The 22,952-nt window shown below is 35.7% G+C and overlaps 3 protein-coding genes across 3 annotated transcripts; all 3 read left to right on the forward strand.

Annotated features, from left to right (window-relative positions):
• Positions 1-284: 284 nt before the first annotated feature.
• LOC131822641 (olfactory receptor 8J3-like) lies at positions 285-1,232 on the forward strand. The gene has a single exon (XM_059158929.1). The coding sequence runs from the start codon at positions 285-287 to the stop codon at positions 1,230-1,232; it is 948 nt and encodes a 315-aa protein (XP_059014912.1).
• Positions 1,233-8,841: 7,609 nt separating this feature from the next.
• On the forward strand, positions 8,842-9,788 carry LOC131810750 (olfactory receptor 8U1-like). Its single transcript, XM_059138615.1, is given in 3 exon segments — positions 8,842-9,492; positions 9,494-9,700; positions 9,702-9,788. Coding segments are annotated over 3 exon segments (945 nt in total).
• Positions 9,789-19,543: 9,755 nt separating this feature from the next.
• LOC131810831 (olfactory receptor 8U9) lies at positions 19,544-20,506 on the forward strand. The gene has a single exon (XM_059138742.1). It carries the CDS (start codon positions 19,544-19,546, stop codon positions 20,504-20,506), a length of 963 nt encoding a protein of 320 aa, XP_058994725.1.
• The last annotated feature ends 2,446 nt before the right edge of the window (positions 20,507-22,952 follow it).

The following is a 22,952-nucleotide window of genomic DNA, read 5'->3' on the forward strand; positions in this document are numbered from 1 at the left end:
ATAATTTAAAGAGATGCTGAGGAAGTAAATCATCAAGTAATGCATGATGCTAGATCACCTGTTTAATTTGCTATGCTTGCTTTTCCTCTCTTCCAAATGATTGCAAAATTTATTTAACTAGTCTGTGCACTCTGATATTAATATCTGAGTTGGATTAGTACATGGTTCCAGGAAATTTCATCTAAGGAATATACTATCTAATGACCATCCTAGAAAATAATTTCTTAAAGTTTGTAACCACTCTTCCTTTTCCTCTCCAAACAGATGACTATCCAAACCCTTCCATGGCTCCTGGAAATTTCACCCAGGTCACTGAGTTTATTCTTACTGGAGTCTCAGATCGCCCAGATCTCCAGATTCCACTCTTCTTTGTTTTCCTGCTGATCTATGGGCTGACCATGGCAGGGAACCTGGGCATCATCATCCTCACTAGTGTTGACTCTCAGCTTCAAACGCCCATGTACTTCTTCCTCAGGCACTTGGCTATCATCAATCTTGGTGATTCTACTGTCATTGCTCCTAAAATGCTAATCAACTTTTTAGTAAAGAAGAAAACCACCTCCTATTATGAATGTGCCACCCAAATGGGAGGGTTCTTGGTCTTCATTGTAGCTGAGGTGTTCACATTAGCTGTGATGGCCTACGACCGCTATGTGGCCATTTGCAACCCCCTGCTCTACATGGTGGTGGTCTCTCCACAGATCTGCCTCCTGTTGGTGTCCCTCACATACCTCTACAGCTTTTCCACAGCTATTGTGGTTTCATCTTGTATATTTTCTCTGTCTTATTGCTCTTCCAATGTAATCAATCATTTTTTCTGTGACATTGTCCCGCTGTTAACATTGTCCTGCTCTGAAACTTACCTTCCAGAGACAATCGTGTTTATATCCGCAGCTACAAATTTGGTTTTATCCTTAGTTATAGTTCTAGTATCTTATTTCAACATTGTATTGTCCATTCTAAGGATGCGTTCATCAGAAGGGAGGAGAAAAGCCTTTTCCACATGTGCTTCGCATATGATGGCAGTCACGGTTTTCTACGGGACACTGCTATTCATGTACTTGCAGCCGCAAGCTAACTACTCATTGGATACTGATAAAATTGCTTCTGTGTTTTACACGCTGGTGATCCCCATGTTGAATCCCATGATCTACAGCCTGCGGAACAAGGATGTGAAGGCTGCCTTACAGAGATTTCTGGCAAATTCATGCTGCTCTTTGAAACCAATGTAATTTTAGAACTCCAAAGGTAAATGATGAAATGGTTAGAGAAGGTATCCCATATCAGAGAAAACAAACATTAGGTGGCTGACTTATAGATTTACAAGTAACTCCAGGATTTAAAAGCAGCTGGGATTTTGGAAGCACTGAATCCAAAAGTAAACTGACGTTCTTGGAAATAGGAGGTTAAAACAGGAACGAGCATTATTTGCTAACTTAATATGTTGGTACCCAATTTCAATGAAATATTATCAGGAGTCAGGATACATAGAAGTTAAAAAAATGTAAATAGGTTTGAACAGAGCAATACAATATGGATGAGAGAAGTAAGTTGTTCTTTCTTATCCTTTGTCTTCCTTTTTGCCTTTTGACTGGGTATGTTGGGATATAGTGGATCAAGGCATCTGAGGAACTATTATTACAGATGGCTAAAATCCTTTTCATAACCAAGTTGGTAAAATCAAACTGAAAATCATATTTAAAATAAAACTTTCTCTTTCTTAATACTGTTTGATTAAAAATATATATATATACCACTGATAAATTTATATTCTGAAAACTAACCAAATATAATTGAAATTATTTTTTTAAAGATTTTATTTATTTATTTGACAGAGAACACAAGTAAGCAGAGAGGCAGGCAGAGAGAGAGGAGGAAGCAGGCTCCCTGCTGAGCAGAGAGCCCGATGCGGGACTCGATCCCAGGACCCTGAGATCATGACCCGAGCCGAAGGCAGCGGCTTAACCCACTGAGCCACCCAGGCGCCCTAATTGAAATTATTTTAATGCAATTAGTATAATTTATATAACTTTTAGTGAAAGACCCAGAGTGAAATCATTGATAGGTTCATGTTGATTCATAAACTTACTGGATTCTGTAAGATTTTCCTCTCCCGCTACTCTAAATATCAACCTTCTTTATTGTATGCAATATATGTATTGTATTGTGATATCATTAGACATTCCAAGAATCACGTGTGTGAGAACTCCTTATATCATTAGCGGGACATTTAAATTGTTTTTGCAAAAATTTTTATTCTGTCTTCTGATAGTTCTTGATCAGTGAGTGTACACCAAAATCTGTTGTACAATATTGCATAAAAGTAACCAGCCTGTATCTCAGACCTGTCAAATCAACATCACCACATAGAGGTCAATAAGTCCATATTTTAATCAACTCTATGAGTGATCTGATATTTAATCTTCAGAATGACTCTCGACAAATCAGCAAGTACTATACTGGAAGAGATGCCAGCATATGTCACTTCATTCCACTTTGCTTTATTGAACTTGGCAGATATTACAGTTTTTAAAAAAAGTCTGAGGCAACCCTGCCTTGAGCAAGTCTATCAGCACCATGTTTCCAATAGCATTTGCTCATTCTGTGTCTCTGGCACATTTTGGTCATTCTTGCAATATTTCAAACATTTGTGATGGTGATCTCTGATCAGTAATGATGACTCAGTGAAAGCTCAGTTGATGGTTAGCATAATTTAGCAATAAAGTTTTTTTTAATTAAGGTATGTACATTTTTTAGATGTACTACAATTACACACTCAATAGACTACAGTACAGTGTAAACATAAAATTTATATGCCTTGGGAAACCAAAAGGTTTTATTTTATTTATTTTATTTACTTTATTGTGATACTTTCTTTATTACATTGGTCTGGAATGAAACCCTCAATATCTTTGAGATATGTCTGTATGGAAAATCTTATTAATATTCTATGGGTACGTTCACTTTACTTATAAATGAATTCAGTGTTAAGAGTTTCTTCAAGTATAGGTACTAAATCTTTAGTCATAATAATTGTGATATAAGAGAGGAAATGTAATCCTACAAAACAAAATTAGACTCATAGACATGAAAGCATTATAATTAGGGTACCCTTGGATTACTCCCCCAAATCTTTGTTAAACTGTTCCCTACTAATTTCCTTACAGATTATGGATCAAGAAGATGTGGTATATATACACAATGGAATACTATGCAGCCATCAAAAGAAATGAAATCTTGCCATTTGCGACAACATGGATGGAACTAGAGCGTATCATGCTTAGCGAAATAAGTCAAGCAGAGAAAGACAACTATCATATGATCTCCCTGATATGAGGAAGTGGTGATGCAACATGGGGGCTTAAGTGGGTACGAGAAGAATAAATGAAACAAGATGGGATTGGGAGGGAGACAAACCATAAGTGACTCTTAATCTCACAAAACAAACTGAGGGTTGCTGGGGGGAGGGGGTTTGGGAGAAGGGGGTGAGATTATGGACACTGGGGAGGGTATGTGCTTTGGTGAGTGCTGTGAAGTGTGTAAACCTGGTGATTCACAGACCTGTACCCCTGGAGATAAAAATATATGTTTATAAAAAAATAAAAAATTATTAAAGAAAAAAAAATAAATTAGATTACTTCTAAAATGGAGAGAGAAGAAATAGGAGGCAGCCCAGAAAAAAGTTTTCTTTTATCATTTGCACTAACATTGTGACAAAGCTGTTAGTTGATACTTTGCATTGTTTCTTCCTTCCTGTAGTTTATTATAAAATTATTGATGAATGGTCCTAGTTTTAGAATGAACAGCTAGAGCAGAAGCTTTAGGAAAGTGAGGAGGCCACGTAGTACTTCGGAATCTTCTTATTACCCTGAATGTAGGCATGGGAACAAATAGATCCACTAAGTAATAACAAGGAATAAAATTATGTAGAGTTTTTTAATACACATCCCTTGTTACTCAATCTTAAAATGTTGATATATTCATACAGTCTAATGTTATAAAATGGAAGTCCTTGATTTACTACATTGGTTTGCCTGATCAGCCAAGCTCTGCTCACTGGACATGGTCTTTATTACCTATTTATTCATAGACACGATGCCCTATAAATCTTATTTGTGATGAGACATGGGTGAAGAAATGAATGTTCAAGAGGAACTGAACCATAAGTTATATATGGATCCTTATAGCAGTTGGGAGAAGTCCGAACAGAAAACTGTGAACTGATATTAAACAAGAACATCATGTAAAGTATAAGCAGGATTCACTGAATAAAGTTTATAAATTCCCATAGAAAATGTAGTGTTGGTTTTCCATGGCGCTCTTTAAAATGTCCTCTACCAGTTCTATTTTATTTAATTCTTTGACCTGATACAATAAATTAAGATAAAAACAAAAAAGCACTGAGGAATCAAGTGTAATTTCTGGACACTTAAAAAATTTCTCATTCTAGGAAGAGTTTCCTTTTAATGTGTAAGGTGTAATGGCTTCTTCAGAAAAACAACTGGTATTCCTAAGGATTCTGTTTGTTTTTATGTTAAGTATAGTACTGTACTTAATGTTCCATCATCTCAATACCAAAGCACAAGTCATGACATTTAGTAACAAGGCACAAGCAGAGACAGGATATCTAGCCATTGTATCAGATCTGTTCCTTAATCTGGGGGGAGGAAGAAAGACACATTAAATACACAAAAAAAAAGGAATATTAAATATCTGGAACATATAATTCAAACATACACAATTCCCTATCTTGATTCCTATCTTGATCTTTACCTAGCTTGATCATTACTTACAAAATGTAAGCGTGTTGTGATTTTTAAGCATTTTCTGTAATTTCTCCTTTAGTCAAATGTTTTGTTTACACATCATGAAAAAGAAATGTTAGATTTCATCCCCTTTTTCATTATATTGTAGCCCAGGATTATAGTTCAATTTTTATTAAAGGAAAAGTAAGGGGCAAAGTTTTAATTCATAGTCAGTGTATAAAACTCACATATCCACATTCCTTTCCCTATACACTAAATTGGCAATATATTTCTTATTCATCATCTAGGTCAGAGTGACTAGAATGTCCCAGAACTTTACCAAATGCCTTGTGTATTAAGAGGTAGGTTTTCAGAGGAATAAGATAAATGTTTCATAGAAAATTATAAGAATTTTTAAAAGATCATTCACACCTGTCCTTTAAAAAAGCCAATTTCAAAAATTGACCCTCATAATCTACTATAATAAGTAATTTTTTAAAAATTAGCTAATAAGGGCACCTGGGTGGTTCAGTGGGTTAAGCCTCTGCCTTCAGCTCAGGTCATGATCTCAGGGTCCTGGAATTGAGCCCCACATCGGGCTCTCTGCTCAGTGGGAAGCCTGCTTCCCCCTCTCTTTGTCTGCTTGCCTCTTTGCCTACTTTGTGATCTCTCTCTGTCAAATAAATAAATAAAATCTTTTTAAAAATTAACCAATAGTATTTTAAGAGTTAGGAGAACCTTAGAGCAAAAACTTTGTACTAAAGGCAGAGCTATAGATATGCAGTTCTTCAAAAACAGGGAATCACAGCAATAGATCTTCAGCCTGCCTTGAGATCCCTGCTGAGCACGTCCTATAATTTTTCTGAAAATCTTATTTGCATTTGAAGTAAGATCCTTTGGGAGAGAGGCACTAATAAGTACATGTAGTCAGCTGCTATTCAAAGCCATTATGCAGAGAAACAGGAGTGCCTTCTACCCAGGTAGGTCAGAAGAGCATTTTTCTAAATGGCCAACTTTGACTTATTGACTTGTAATAACATTCCTATAGCAGCTCAAGACAAGAATTTTAAAAATTAAATAGAGTATAATACGATGGACTAGATAAAAAAAGCTTGGAGTATCTTCTGTAACATGAACAGTGTTTTCTCTGACTTTACATTAGTTGTATATATATGAATTTCTTTTTACAGTTAAAATATATTTTATATAACATATTTTTCCTTTAAGATTATATATTTATTAAATATGTATATATTTTATTTCATATATGTATTTTCTTTTTATATTAAAAAAATAAAAATTCCAGTTTAGGATCTATGAGAAAATTTAGGAAAAATCAGGCCCATGATTTACCATATTATAATCTATCAAAAGCTACTGTGTTTCTGCATTAACAGTAGCTAAATATTTTACTCAGGATTAGCAGGGCGTATATTAGACAAAGGTCATCAACGTGTCATTAGAAATATTTTCCAAAACACTGACTATAACATAAGAATAAGGGGAAGAAATAGCCAAATATTATTATGATGATATTAATCTTTAGATTTTATTATTTATTTGAGAGAGAGCGGCGAGAGTGGGGTGAAAGTGCAGAGAAGCAGACTCCCCACTGAGCAGGGAGTCCAACTCTGGCCCCATGACCTGAGCAAAAGGCAGACATTCAACCAACTGTGCCACCCAGGTGCCCTACGATATTAATCTTAAATTAGTTCACTCAGTGTTAATATGTAATTCTTCATTACCTAACGTTTAGAGGAGACTGCATTAAGAAATGACAAAAAGCCAGGGTGGCTCTCAACCGTAAGTGTCTAACTAACACCCAGCAAGGGAAGAGTTATGAAAAGAAATGGTTGTTATACAGTGGCAAGACCTATAAATGAATCATGTCTAAAGGGATTCTAGAACAAAAATATGAAATATGTTAACATGGGAAGTAGCTCTCACAGAAAAGATGATGTTTATTAACAAGACTTAAGGATAAATGAATTTCCCTTCATCATTTTTCTTGTGGAGCAGAGTACTAGGAACAGCAAGGACAAAGCAAAGAAGCTTGGAGAGGCATAATATTGACAAGTGGAGACCAATTCTGTTAACTGAACCAACAGATGTCCACTGATGGTGGAGAGGATTAATGGAATTGGGATTATAACATATTCAGGGATGAGATTATAAAAATTTGCATACACTTTTAAATAGAATTACCCACATTTTATTTTTAATACAAAGTAAAGTGGTTTGTACGTACAAATGTCAGAGGTTTCTATTTCAGAAGTGGAGCAAAACAATGAAGAAGAAAAAAGACAAGAAAAATAAAGGAAATTTGAATAAAGCTTTCTTTCTTTCCAGTCTAGTCTATTGTCTCCTCTCTGACTGCTCTGTCTCCAGACAGTTGTGCCTGGAAATCAATGGTTCTCAACATATGTTATTGGAAGAGAGAATGAGTGAATCGACATAAAGCTTCTAAGGGAGTGGCAGTTGGACATAATCAAGACAAGTATAGAATGTGCATAGTCCTGCTTGTAGATCGGGGCAGGAGGTGTTCCTTAGGTCTGTTTGTAGATGAGTTACTAATGACTGAGATTGGTAAAAATAGAGCTGGTGTGGGCTGTGCCAGAGTGTAGCTTTTGAAGCTCTGTTGTAAATACTACTAGATCATGGTTCACATTTTAGAATCTTCACCAAGATTATTTTGACTAGTTAGAATAAAACAGATTCTCATAGAACACAAAAGAATGTGCAAGAAAAGCACATTCCGAGTCATGAGACAATTATTCTGGATATATTTATAAGCTCTATGCCATCACGTGACAAGATTTGTTTTCATTTCTCAGGTGTAAGAGCTGGAAAGAGAGACAGAAACAGAGAGATAAAAAGGGAGAGAGAGAGAGAAGGAAAAGAAGAGAGAGATGACATTAATAGTAAGAATATGGTTCTATAATTTCTATGCCTTACTAAGATAAATTTCCATGAATTTTAGATACTCAATAATTCAATTATGAAAGTCAAGCCTATGAAAGTCAGTCACTAATTCCAAGAACTATCTGTTCCCTTCTTCCTATTTAGATAATGTCATTAACTGCATTTTACAGACCACTAAAGATTAAATACCCAGTGATTAAAAATTAGCAGAATTATCAGATGCATATACAGAGAGATCTAACTTGGTTAGTTCCATGGGCAATGCACAATAATACTATTTCAAAATAATAAATCATATTAATTATAAATCGTGAAAAAGAAAAAAATAAAGAAATTTGGATAAAATGAATAAGAAAAATAGGGATTCATTTTATTTTATTTTTTTAAAAGATTTTATTTATTTATTTGACAGACAGAGATCACAAGTAGGCAGAGAGGCAGGCAGAGAGAGGGGAGGAAGTAGGCTCCCTGCTGAGCAGAGAGCCCATGCAGGGCTGGATCCCAGGACGCTGGGATCATGACCAGAGCAGAAGGCAGAGGCTTTAACGCATGAGCACCCAGGCACCCCTAGAGATCCATTTTAAAGTAAGAAAAAGAAAATTAATATATGAGACACAATTTAAATCTATGTTTCCTTAATAAAAGATAAACAAGTTGAAAGAAATAGAAGTTGACTTACAGAGACATATATTTCCAAATCTCTTGAAAAGGATCAATTTATAAACTATTATAATTTATAATGTATAACTCACTATAAATTATATAAGATTCTTATGTAATATATAATTCAGATTATTAAATATATTAAATATATTACATATGTTAACATAACATAGGTTATAGTAAACAATAACTTAGACATTTCAACAGGTTACATTATAATTTTGAATAGCTTAATGCACAAGACCTTTGAACAGAAACCAAGAAAATGTGAACTTTTCCATTGGTCCCATCCTTGTATACACATTGCATTTGAGAAGAGAAGTAGGCTGTTCCCACATACAACTCTTTCTATTCTCCATCTCATTCGCAGAATCTCAAAATGCTAACAATCTCTATATTAGCAATGAAGCCTCTTTACAAATTATGAAAGTAAAAAAAATACTACTTATTGGAATGTCAACTTGAATTTAACTCTTTTCTCTACTTCCTTATGCAGATGTCTTGAAAAGATATGGCTCAGATAAATTGCACCCACGTGAAGGACTTCATTCTCATGGGCCTCACAGATCAAAAGGAATTAAAGATGCCCTTCTTTGTGGTTTTCTTATCTATCTACCTTTTCACAGTAGTAGGCAATCTAGGTTTGATCTTAGTCATTAGAACAGACTCAAGACTCAACACTCCAATGTACTTCTTTCTTAGCAACCTAGCTTTTGTTGATTTCTGTTACTCTTCTGTCATTACACCCAAAATGCTTGGAAACTTCTTATACAAACAAAATGTTATCTCCTTCAATGCATGCGCTGCTCAGTTAGGCTGTTTCCTCACGTTCATGGTATCTGAGTGCTTGCTGCTGGCTTCCATGGCCTATGACCGATATGTGGCCATTTGTAATCCTCTCCTCTACATGGTTGTAATGTCCCCAGGAATCTGCATTCAGCTTGTGGCCATCCCGTACAGCTATAGCTTCCTGATGGCACTGTTTCATACTATCCTTACCTTTCGTCTCTCCTACTGTCACTCCAATATCATCAATCATTTCTATTGTGATGACATGCCTCTCCTCAGGCTAACCTATTCAGACACTCACTTCAAACAGCTTTGGATCTTTGCTTGTGCTGGGATCACGTCCATTTCCTCTGTTCTGATTGTCTTTGTCTCCTTACATGTTCATAATTTCTACCATCCTGAGGATGCGCTCAACTGAGGGCAGGCACAAAGCTTTTTCCACATGTGGCTCTCACATGCTGGCAGTCACCATATTCTATGGGACCCTCATCTTTATGTACTTACAGCCAAGCTCAAACCATTTCCTAGACACAGACAAAATGGCCTCCATCTTCTATACAGTAATCATTCCTATGCTGAACCACCTTAATCTACAGCCTCAGGAACAAGGATGTAAAAGATGCCCTGAAAAAAGTTATCATCAGTAGAAACCAGGCTTTGTGTTTATAAAATATGAAAAAAAAAATTGAAAAAGTAATAGTGGACTTTCCTTCACAATCTGATTTTTTCCTTGATTAATTAAACTAGTAGAATGTGTTGATTCCCGCTGGTGGTCAATAAACATTTGCTCACTGCAATATAGTATCATCCTCTGAATTCTTTGTAAATAAGTGTGACATAGAATTAAAATTATATGTAGAAAGTACCAGAAAAATTATATCATGTTCTTTCTCAAATGAAACAATATGTACATTACGTTTTTATGTCATCTGATAGCTGCATAACTAGGTACTGGCCAAGAACAGACAGAAGTGTAGACACCTCGAACAGCAGGTTTAGGATCATAAGAGTGCTTTTATATTTATGAGTGCTTCAGTAATATATTCCAAATTAAATGCCAAGAGAAAACTGCAAGCCAGTGTTATCAACTGGGAGTGATTTTCATTTGGCAATGTATGGAAATATCACTGATTTTGACCATGATAAAATGACATAACCTTTATGCCATTATGTACCTAGAAGATCAAGGCTGAGGATGATACTAATCACTTACAATATACAGGCAAGTCCTTCACACGAGAAAACTGATCGAATCCAAAATGCTAATAGTACCAACTGAGAAAGCCTATCCTAAACAATTGTTTCTGAAATAATTGTTGTAGACTTATTATTTGGGTCAAGGTGGTAGAGAGTGTTTTTCAAGTCTTCTTCTATAGCCTTGATAATTTTCTCTTTATTTACTCAATCAATTGTTGAGTGTTATTAAATCCCAGTTAAATTATGTTTTAATGTTCTTCTCTGCCCATTTTATTTCATATGTTTTGGGATGTCATAGTAAGTTATATATGAATTCATAATTGCTAAATTTTCTGTTGTTTTGTTTTCTTTCATACTATCGTTATTACAGACACCCCTTTGTTTTTGGCACCATTTCTTTTCTTAAAGTCTTTTTTTTTTTTTTTTTAACTTTAATATATGCCATCCAGATTGAACCGGACATTTCAACATTCTTTCCAATTAATACAGGGCAGCCAAACTCCCTCAGCCTTCTGCTCTCAAAGTTATATACCTAAACCCATCAAAGTGATCAGCCCATAAAGGGACCTTCCACATTAAAAGATGTACCTGGTTTAAGGCGGTTGTTATTTAGGATTTAAATATCACCATAATTTTTGTGCTAAAATTACTTCTTTAGTAAAATCATATCTGCAATGGATACAATCAGTGCTCCTTCTGTGAACCATCTTTGGTTTGTTCTCGAACTTAAGCAAGCATTTTGAAAGTCTCATTAAAACACAGATTGCTGCGTCAAATCCCCAGAGTTGATGATTCAATAGTTCTCTTGGGGAGCCAAAGAATTTCCATTTCCAACAAGTTCCCAACGTGGCTTGATGCTGCTTGTCCAGGACCACACTTTTATACCCACTGCCTCATGTGATCCCTTTACCTTATTTGCATGGTGTTTTCCCCTCTCGAGATGGAGAATGATATAAGTTTTGTGACGATGTTTTGCCTGCCTTCCAGGTGACCATGAAGTTATTGGGAATTTACATCCTGCCAGGGATAGACCTTAGCCAATTACTGCTATATACACTGTATAAACACTCAAGTTCCTTAGCCTATTCATTAGAGCAACTGCAAAGTGTGACCTACCCTGTTTCCAAAACTCTCCCATGGAATCTAATTGAAGTTCCTATTATGGGATTTTGGTACTGCACCTATACTTGGTCTATTTCCTTTCCAGGCCTCACTTCCTACTCAACATAATGACTACCACTGGGAATAATGCCTAATAAATGACATTTATACAAATTATTGACTCAGTGTCTCCTTTTTGGGAAACGCAACTTAAGATGGTATTACAATTTCTGTACACTACATTATTTGTATAATTTTGTAGAAAACAATGCCTCTTTGATAACAAATTATCTTGAAACATGAAAATTGTTTGACATTTGTCACTGTCAGCATGCTGAGTCTCTCTAGAGTGTTTCTAATTCTTCTTATCACAAAATAGGCTCAATGATTAAAGACAAAACTGAAAAAATAAAAGTCTGAATAATTCTTTAGGATTTATAGGCAGGTCTAGTTTATTCTTAGCCACAAAACTCTGGATCCCTTTTCTTCTAGGAGAAGGAAGACAAATGAAGAGATGTCAATGTCAGGGGGTGTGAACCTAACTCTTCATTGTAGCACTATTCAAATTACTTTTGGAAATCCATTATTTCCTTCTCATTGGTAATATGATGGGGTTGTACTAAGCATATGGCTTTAATTTGTTTTCTTTTACAGAATTACTTTGGTCACAAATGAATTTTTATAATAATAACCCTGTTATTTTTAATAATAACAACAATACCGTTTATGGCTCCTCTGATTGAATGGGATAGAGGACCAAAGATTGGCCCTATTGTTCTTATTAACACATTTTCCAAACATATTCCTTCAGGCCACTCAACAACACTGGAGTCCTCTCTGTAGAATCAGATGACCATTCAAAGCACTGTCTGAAAACTATGGATCTAAATATAGTCTATAGTCCCCTGTAGCCCATAATTCTCTGATTTCCACTTTCTCACAGGCATCTCAAAAGTTTGACTTTGCCAATGGAAGTCTCTCTCACCAGTACTGCACCTGACCCCTGTCTGTGGCTGCTCTGTTCCTTATAACAACTATGTGCACTTGTACCTCCAATTATAAGCAGTTTTATTAGCTACAGTAATACTCTTGAGGACCTGGAGTTCACCAGGGCTTCTATTGCTTTGTAATTGTAAAACCTAACTTTAAAATGATATTTCATCACTTGTAAAATTTGAGATATGAATGAGTAATATTGCTTGGAAAATGGTTGCTCTTTCCAAAGTGTTAAGAAGTATAACTTCTCTTCAGTAATGCTGCTAGGGAAAACATAGAATTAGATAAATTGTTGTGTGGGTTTCATTTAAAATTTGATCTCACAGGTTATTGAAATAATGAAGTTTTAACAACATGTTTGGAGATCCAGGGTTTCCACTGTCATTATTTTTTGCAGATTTTTTTTATTCATTTGAGAGAGAGAGGGAGAGAGAGACCAAGCATGAGTGGAGGGGAGTTGCAGAGGGAGTGGGAGAAGCAGACTCCTTGCTGGGCAAGGAGCCGGATGAAGGGCTGGATCCCAGGACCTGGATTTCATGACCTGAGTCAAAAGCGGACACTTAACTATCTGAGCTACCCAGGCGCCCCTCCACCATCATCATTTATCATAATTTGTTATAATTTGTTCCATAATATGAGGAAATTTCTAAACAACTATATTTATATATTTATTTTTCAGAAGCTCAACCCCAAGTTCTCCCAGACCACTCTCTTATATTGTGAAGGAATGAGGGACAAATGAGTCCCAATTGTACTTTCTCATGGGAGATGCCATGAAAACTTCATGTTCTCTAGAGCTTCCACAGGAGGATCGAAGGAGAAAAAGAAAAGAGAAAATCCCCAACACTCTACGTAATTTTTGTTTATTTATTTATTTATTTATGCTTGCTTGCTCTTATTTTTTTTTAATTTTTAATTTTTTATAAACATATAATATATTTTTATCCCCAGGGGTACAGGTCTGTGAATTACCAGGTTTACACACTTCACAACACTCACCATAACACATACCCTCCCCAATGTCCATAACCCCACCCCCCTTCTCCCAGCCCCCCTCCCCCAGCAACCCTCAGTTTGTTTTGTGAGATTAAGAGTCACTTATGGTTTGTCTCCCTCCCAACTCCATCTTGTTTCATTTATTCTTCTCCTACCCCCTTAACCCCCCATGTTGCATCTCCACTTCCTCATATCAGGGAGATCATATGATAGTTGTCTTTATTTATTTATTTTAATGGTGTTATGTTAGCCAACATAAAATACGTCATTAGTTTTTGATGCAGTGTTCCAAGAGTCATTGTTTATGTACAAAACCCAGTGTTCCATGCAATACGTGCCCTCCTTAATCCCCACCACCAGGCTCATCCTCCCCTCTAAAACCCTCTACATAATTTTGAGGAAAATGTTTCCAATGGGGGATTGGAGAGAGTTCTGTGTATATATTAAGCTAAACCTGAGTTCATTCTGACATTTTCCACTCTAAGGCAGTACCACAGGATTCATTCCAGACTTAAGTTTTTGCTTATCTATAAGGTTCTCTCCAACAATGAGAAACCTAAGCCCTTCCAATTAAAAAAAAAATTAATTCTTTGTTAAGCTCTGATAAAGTATGCCAATTTCAGAATTGTTAACTAGAACCCCCATGAGAAACAAATTTGCAAACTAAAATACAGAGTTTATATATAGTTCCTTGTATATAATTTCAGTTTCTTCAAAACACCATTGTCTAGTGTTAGTTTGGCCAATTGATCCCACACTTCAGTGTGGTTATATCATATATTTACAATATTTACAATGGAGTTAGATGCATTCGTCAGAGTATGCATTTCTTACTGTTATCTGCCAACAATCTCTTTAATTTTTTATTTGTTTACATATAAAATTTACTTGTTATATTGCATGGTGCTATGCATTTGTGACAAATGATGCAAATGCATAGAGTCAAGGAACCACCCCTTAGTGACATGTAGAACAGATTCTTCTGTTTGGAAGTTTCCCTGGGTGTCTCCTAGTTGCTGTCCCCTCCTCCCAAATTTGATGAATTATTTTGAGCAACTCTTACTTAAAGATTTAAAAATTAAGGGAATTTTTTCATTTTGTTTTTTAATTTTTCTGCAGTAAATTTTAATAAATGTTAAAAAATGTAAAAAAGTGGGAAGATGAAACATTCACTGGGAAGAGCCTTTTATAACATACATAAAACTAATGTTTATTTTATTTAAAAAATAATGTTTAAATAACATTATAAAATACAATGATAACAAATGACAGTAAATAACTTCTCTTGTCATTTGAATTCCATCTAATTTACTTATATGCATGAATTAATTAGAAGATGTCTTAGTTTTTTTCTAACATCTTATTCCCAGGTACCAAGCCAAGGCATTTTATAACAGCATATAAATAAGAACAGGGCATTTGCTATCTGTATTAAGTATGTTTGCCAGCTTAAAACAAAATTAAGTACTGATTATTCATAGAATAATTAATATTTCAAACATAGTTCTTGCTTATACATGTATTCTAATTAACACTGACACAATGTGACTATGTCAGGCTACAATCCTTAGGGAATTGCTTCTTTTTAGTCTTCAGTGAACCAGATATGTTAATGCATCACTCACAAATAATGTTAAATACCTCACCACCACCACCATCACCACCACCACTACACTGAAGTCCACTGTTATATTCCTTGATGACATAAACTTCTCCCTGTTTAAGACCCCAGGCATTTGCACCAATGCCTTACTGACCTTTTCATTTACATCTTTTAAGGTTACTGTGTATAATTTCAGTTGTATGTTTTACCTTCTGTCTATTTGATACCTCTAAAAGATACATTTGAGAAATCTGGCACATACTCAGTTAAATGCTGGCCTCTAATGCACTATATTGGAAAAAAAGAAATAATTCCATAACTCCCCCCCCCCAAAAAAAAACCTTTTGCAGTATCAAGGATTATTTTGTTTCCACAAAGATGCCACTTTTTTCATCTCAAGCTGTAACAAAATCCATAAACTTGGTGGCTTAACCATCAGAAATTTATTTTTTCATAGTTCTGAAGGCTGGAAAGTCTAAGATCAATCTTCTGATCAATTTGGTTCCTGGTGGGAACTATCTTCTAGGCTTGCCGATGACCACTAGCTTATCGTTTGTTTGCACGATGCCTTCTTTTTTAGCATGTATAGAGGGAGGAGGAAGTACTCTGGTGTTTCTTTTTACAAGGACACTAATCCATCATCTAATCCTAATCACCTTCCAAAGGCCCCATCTCCAAGTACCATCACACTGCAGGGTTAGGGCTTCAACTTGGGAATGCTGGGGGCAGAGGGCACAATACAATTCAGTCCACAGTAAATGCATTTTCCTCCAATGAATATTAAAACTGTGTTCTTCCTGCACAGTCTTGCTCTGGAACTCAGATGGACTAACTAAACAATGTAGAAAAGTGCTCTTTAGACCTAGTCATCAAGGAAATGAAATAATAACTGATAGAGAGAACCTGAAAAAAGAAACAGATGCTTCATGAGCATTTCAAAGGGTAAGCCAAAGAAAGAATATCATGTGTTAAAATATTCTGGAATAGTTATTGAGAGAATTAGCTATATAGTTCTTTGAAAGATATGTTCTAAGGTTCACAAGGTATCTCTTACTTTTCTTTGAAAGATAAATTTAAACCTTGTTACTAAGCAACAACGACATCACTCTTTTTTTTTTAAGATTTTTTTTAAATTTATTTATTTGATAGAGAGAGATCACAAGTAGGCAGAGAGGCAGGCAGAGAGAGAGGGGGAAGCAGGCTCCCTGCCAAGCAGAGAGCCTGATGTGGGACTCGATCCCAGGACCCTGGGATCATGACCTGAGCCAAAGGCAGAGGCTTAACCCACTGAGCCACCCAGGCACCCCAACAGCATGAACTCTTAACACAGCAATAAATAAACAATAGAATGTCAAAAATTAGGAAATGTTAGGGAAATAACATCATACTAAAGAAAGAGCTGTAAAGATCTGTAATTCCAGAAAACCAGAGAATCTTGTTAATTAATTTCTATCTTTGGGATCTCTAAGGGATATGGACTGTAATTTTTTTGATGATCTACTTGCATCATACTCCTATAAGATCCCTTGGGATAGAGTCACTGACAAAACCCTGCAGGCTGTTGTTGACCAAACTCACCTGGAGAAGAAATAGGAACACCCTCTACCCAGGTATTTTTGAAGACTATCTTTAAAATTGGGATCAAAATGAGTATTTTCAAAATGAACTAGAATAGAATGGAATGGATTTTAGAATAAAACATTTTAGGTGGCATTTTCTAAAATAAAGGTAAAAACTGTTTCCTCTAATCTTATTTCATTATTTATATGTGCCATTATATAAAGTATATTTCTTATTATTAATATGAATTTTTTTTAAAAATGAGATATCCAGGGACGCCTGGGTGGCTCAGTTTGTTAAGCGGCTGCCTTCAGCTCAGGTCATGATCCCAGCGTCCTGGGATCGAGTCCCACATCGGGCTCCTTGCTTGGCGGGGAGCCTGCTTCTCCCTCTGCCTCTGCCTGCCACTCTGTCTGCCTGTGCTTGCTCTCGCTTCTCTCTCTATGACAAATAAATAAATAAAATCTTTAAAAAAAAATGAGATATCCAAAATAATGTCTATTATATCATTTGGAAAAGTCAGGCACTTAATGGACTAGATTATAATTTATCAAAAATGTCCTCTTTTTTTGTGAAATTTAGTTATTTTATCAAGAATGATATGTGAGCACATTAAAATCAAGTCATCAATATTTCTTCAATGTATCAATATAAGTAAATAGCATAAATTATAAGCAAGGGAAGTAAGTATTGAAATATTATTAGAAAAAGTCATATTTGATACCCCACTACCCAGTGTATAGAAAGGACTACATTGGAAAGTGAATGGAGTCTCAATCTATTAAGAGAAGATATACCAAAACAGATGACTGCCAGAAATGGGAGATGATATGAAAATGAGTTATGTATAAAATGTTTCTGGAGCACAAAAAAGAAAACTGGTGGGTCATACAGCATGGAAATTAGGAATCAGGGAAGTCTTTACAGGAGAGGCGGAATTTGAAAGATAAATTTATTGAAAGATAAATCGGAGTTTTCCTTCCAGGTCTCTATCCACCATCCACCTGGTAGAGAAGAGCACCTATGAAAAAGCACATATGAAAGTAAGGAAGCCTACAGGGGCATGTTGTAATTCAGGACTGCAGCACAATCTTTCTAATTAGATTATGTGTGTTTGCTGTAACAGAGGGAAGACATGGGAGTGGAATTTGAATATAAAATATCATGAGTTAGATGATAAGAGATCATATATACTATGCCTTCCAAGATATTTCCATAGATATGCATACCCTCCCTTTAAGATAAAATGGGATACTGAAGTTCTTACAACTGCCAAACAGTAAAGCCTTATTCGGCATCTTGGGACCTGAAAACAATATCCCCAATCAAATAGTTGCTTAATTTCTTCAAAACTGAATTTATATATTTGTAGGATCACTAGCCAGGCTTTTAAAAGCTTTAACAACCTACTCATTTCATGTAATGGTGATTGGCAACTATGATCAATATCATCTAAGAGATTGTCTTTGTCCCATTGAAAGTGGTATAAACACACACTAAAAATGTATTTTTGATTTCCATATTTATGCTTTATGAAGAACATCTACCTTCTCATGATGTATTCTTTCATCTATTCCCTGACATAACAAAATATATTAATTATGCTATATGTTTCTCTTGGTAATTATGCGTTGCTGGAACTACATTTAAAGATCTAAAATTTTAAGGCACTCTTCTCCGTCTTTAATTTAAAATACATATTGCACATAAAACTTTATGGCTATCTGCATCCAACATCTAAGGATTTTTCCATTTTTCTTATTCAATAACCTCTGTGTTTTAAGACCTGGAGGTATTGTACCCTGATCCATAAGCACTGTCTACCCTGCTGCCAGTGAATTTTCAAAGTGATTACACTCCCTTCTCTGAACATCTACCTTTTAATGTATTAGGGGAACAATTTTTTAACACGATATTTTCTATTTTGTTTTTTTTAAGATTTTATTTATTTATTTGAGAGAAGGTGAAAGAGAGAGAGGGGGCACATACAGAGAGATGTAGAAGCAGATTCCCTGATGAGCAGGGAGCACAATGCCAGGTTTCATCCTAACACCCTAGGATCATGACCTGAACCGAAGGCAGACACTTAACCAACTGAGCCTCTCAGGTGTCCAGTATTTTCTATTTTAAAATGTATTTGTCTCTGTCCTACAGTGGGGATAAATAACTTCCTCTTAATATTTTCAATCCTTTTAGATACAAATTAGGATCATTTATAGGTTAAGAAAATGAGGAACAAACTGAATTTTTGCCACCCTAAAGCTTATGTGACCAGAGAGTAACAAAGCCAAATTCAAATACAGATACCCCAGTTGTATCAGGGTTCTTTCTACTATTCTTCTTGGCTTCAATCCCAGTAAAATGCCATCTTTCAAAAGTTATCTGTCATTAGAAGAGAAATCGTCCATTATAAAAGTGCTAAATGAGCTAGAAACTCCAGTGAATCTTCTTTCTCAGAGATGGAATAAATTAAATTAGCCCCAATCGAAAATTTACATTTATTCCTTCAGAAGATTGTCTGAATTTTGAATTTCAGCAAACAAGCTAAGGAAGTTTGAGTGCTTTGAAAAGGGACACAATTACTAGTCATTGCTTTGCCATAATTGAGACTGTAATCTCATATTTTTTGTAACACTGTGATATAACGACTTATAAGAGATATTTATTTCTCTGATATATTTGGTCTTCATTCACAGTTCCATAAAATGCTACAAAGACATGAAGGTGAAACGTGTGTCTTGTTATGTTAATGACATAACTTTTGGACTCCACCCTAGATTGGGAGATGGGAAGCTGAATCAGCCAATGGCCAATGACTCAGTCATGACTACTTAGTGAAGTCTCCATAAAGACCCAAGAGGACTGGGTTCTGAGAGCTTCCAGTGGGGGAGGTGAGGGAGCTAAACAGTACACTTAATTCAATTAAACTAGACCTGATTTTCTTCTTTTCATCCAGGTACACGAAAGACACATGGCCCAGAGTAACTGCACCCAAGTGACAGAATTTATTCTCATGGGCCTCACAGATCAACAGGAGTTGAAGATGCCACTCTTTGTGGTTTTCTTATCTATCTATCTTTTCACAGTAGTAGGCAACCTAGGTTTGATCCTAGTCATTAGAACAGACTCAAGACTCAACACTCCAATGTACTTCTTTCTTAGCAACCTAGCTTTTGTTGATTTCTGTTACTCTTCTGTCATTACACCCAAAATGCTTGGAAATTTCTTATACAAACAAAATGTTATCTCCTTCAATGCATGCGCTGCTCAGTTAGGCTGTTTCCTGGCCTTCATGACTGCTGAGTGCTTGCTGCTGGCTTCCATGGCCTATGACCGATATGTGGCCATTTGTAATCCTCTCCTCTACATGGTTGTAATGTCCCCAGGAATCTGCATTCAGCTTGTGGCCATCCCGTACAGCTATAGCTTCCTGATGGCACTGTTTGATACTATCCTTACCTTTCGTCTCTCCTACTGTCACTCCAATATCATCAATCATTTCTATTGTGATGACATGCCTCTCCTCAGGCTAACCTGCTCAGACACTCACTCCAAACAGCTTTGGATCTTTGCCTGTGCTGGGATCATGTTCATTTCTTCCCTTCTAGTTGTCTTTGTCTCCTACGTGTTTATTATTTCTGCCATCCTGAGGATGCGTTCAGCTGAGGGCAGGCGCAAGGCTTTCTCCACATGTGGCTCTCATGTGCTAGCTGTCACCATATTCTATGGGACCCTCATCTTTATGTACTTACAGCCAAGCTCAAACCATTCCCTAGACACAGACAAAATGGCCTCTGTCTTCTACACAGTGATCATTCCCATGTTGAACCCCTTAATCTACAGTCTCAGGAACAAGGAAGTGAAAGATGCCCTGAAGAAAGTTATCATCAGTAGAAACCAGGCTTTTAAAATGTTCATGAAATTGAGGACGTGATTTGAATAAGTATGAATGGGCTTCTCTTCATTGTCTGGTTTTTCCTCTTAAAAACTGTCAGAATGTATATTTTTATTTTTTTTATTTTTATTATTTTTTAAAGATTTTATTTATTTATTTGACAGAGAAAGATCACAAGTACGCAGAGAGGCAGGCAGACAGAGAAAGGAAAAAGCAGGCTCCCTGCTGAGCAGAGTGCCTGACCCGGGACTCGATCCCAGGACTTAACTCACTGAGCCACCCAGGTGCCCCAGAATGTCTATTTTTAATGTGATTTCTGTATATCTGCTCACTATATAATGAAATTTTCAAAATATTTTCACTTAGAATGAGATCTCAGATGTAAAAATAAACATAACAATTTATACCCATTTTCTTATTTTAAATGGAAAGTATATTAAAAATATTTAAGTTTTGTTCCACAGGAAATTACTGATTTTCCCAATTCTCAAGTAAAAAGTGCATAAAAAAACCATTAATTTGCTCTATAACTAGTTCCAGGCAGATCATGGACAAAAGTTCTGATCCCACCTTCCAAAATTCCTAGTTCAGATTTCTCTACATGACTACATGAACAATATCCCGTGTGAAAAGCAAAGATGCATAGTGTAAATATTATTTTCCTAATATGCTAATTTCTTAAAGATATATGATAATACAAAACTGTTCCATATTATAATTTAACAACCTGCCTTTATTAAAGAGAATAATAATACGTCCTAACTTTACTTTCTGACTGTTTTAACACAACTTTCTACTGACCTGAAAGTCTGGCTTGGCCCCAAAAGACTCTTAAGTAAACTAATTTTTTTTAAGCCTATGAGATCTCATATATTTTTTCCAATTATCTAAAATTTAAAAAAATAATAAGGTAATTCAGGGATTGCAGTTTCTCAATTAAATGAGGACATATAGTGTTTGTTTTTGAGTCTTCTTAAAGATTCAACAATATGAAAGGGGTAATAGTCAATGGGTACTTGTAGATCATGTTCCATCTTTCTATGAGCCTAAAGACCTGAGTTCTAGTCCCAGGTATACTGATGAACTTCAGAGAGCCATTTATAAGCAAGTATTACCATACACAACTGGTAACTGTGATATAGATAAATAGATGTACATTTATATTTATAGATGAGATGATTTATCTATATGTAGATATAGATATGTATGTATATGTTTCAAATAAATCCAATGATCATTTTACAATTTTAAATTACATGGAAAATGGTTTTGAGTTTGCAACTCATGCTTACTAATATATTTTTTTCAATCTATGTGTCATTTCAATGCTTAATGACAGAAAAGACTAAAATGTTATTAACAGCCAGAGACATATCAGATTTAAACTTTCCTTAGGTCAGTGTGCACTTTTGATTCTACTTGGACGGATCATAGAGACACAGGCTGGCTGCTCTGACTTATGATTCTCAACAGTTTCTTTCCTTCTCTTTTCTTTAAACACATTTACCTACTATTGAACATTTCCATGGCTCCCTGTTTTCTGTCAGAACTCCTGCAGCAGGTTGTGAGTCTGTATGCTATATACACGAAGTCTATTATTGATATCCCTGAATTCACAAGCTCCTGTCTTGGTGGCTTGTGCATTCTCTGTGCCTCAGCTGTGCCATTAAAAAGCACAGATTCCTTGGAGTCTAAAAGCCTGGGTCTCACATTGGCTGAATAAGAACACAATTTACTCCACTTACAAATTGTTCCTCAGTTTCCTCAGCAATAAGTAGGTGTAAACAATATCATCTGATGAATCTATTGTTTTAGGATTCAAGAAGGCAATGGATTAAAATAAAAACATTTCAGAGTAAAAGACTTTTGAAATTGACAATTTTTAGACTTCTTACTCTTAATTCTAAAATGTTGAACATTTAGGAAACCACCCAAGGTAAGATTTAAGAGCTTCCAATTAAATCTGGAGATTTGACAAACAATTTTAATATAAGAGAAAAACAGTTGTCATGATTTTTACTTCAAATTTGATGATTTTGTAAATGGGTTTTGTCCTCTTTGAGGAGAATTGTTTTTAATTTTTTAACAAATTAGTCCACCTTTGCAACATATCACAATGAAATATTATCCCCCAAAATGTGGGGATTATGGAGTCATTTTTAGCGGTAATGATTAAGAACACTTCAAACATCTTTATGGGCACCAGGTAAACACAAATTATAAGAATAACCAATGTGAAAAATTAAGTTATCCGTATTCATTGATGTGGAATGCATAGTAACATGGAAATGTACATTTCAGATTGAAATCAAGGGAGCCTGGGTGGCTCAGATGGTTAAGTTTCTACCTTTGGCTCAGGTCATGATCCCAGGGTCCTGGGATCCATTGGGCTCCCTGCTCAGTGGGGAGCCCACTTCTCCCTCTGCCTCTGCTGTTCCCCCTGCTTATGCTCTCTTTCTCTCTCTGTCAAATAAATGAATCTTTA

Source organism: Mustela lutreola, chromosome 1, assembly GCF_030435805.1.
Source record: "Mustela lutreola isolate mMusLut2 chromosome 1, mMusLut2.pri, whole genome shotgun sequence".
NCBI lineage: Eukaryota > Metazoa > Chordata > Mammalia > Carnivora > Mustelidae > Mustela > Mustela lutreola.

Coding starts and splice junctions, on each gene's coding strand:
- LOC131810831 (XM_059138742.1), top strand. CDS start 19,544: ATGGCCCAGAGTAACTGCACCCAAGTGACAGAATTTATTCTCATGGGC.
- LOC131822641 (XM_059158929.1), top strand. CDS start 285: ATGGCTCCTGGAAATTTCACCCAGGTCACTGAGTTTATTCTTACTGGA.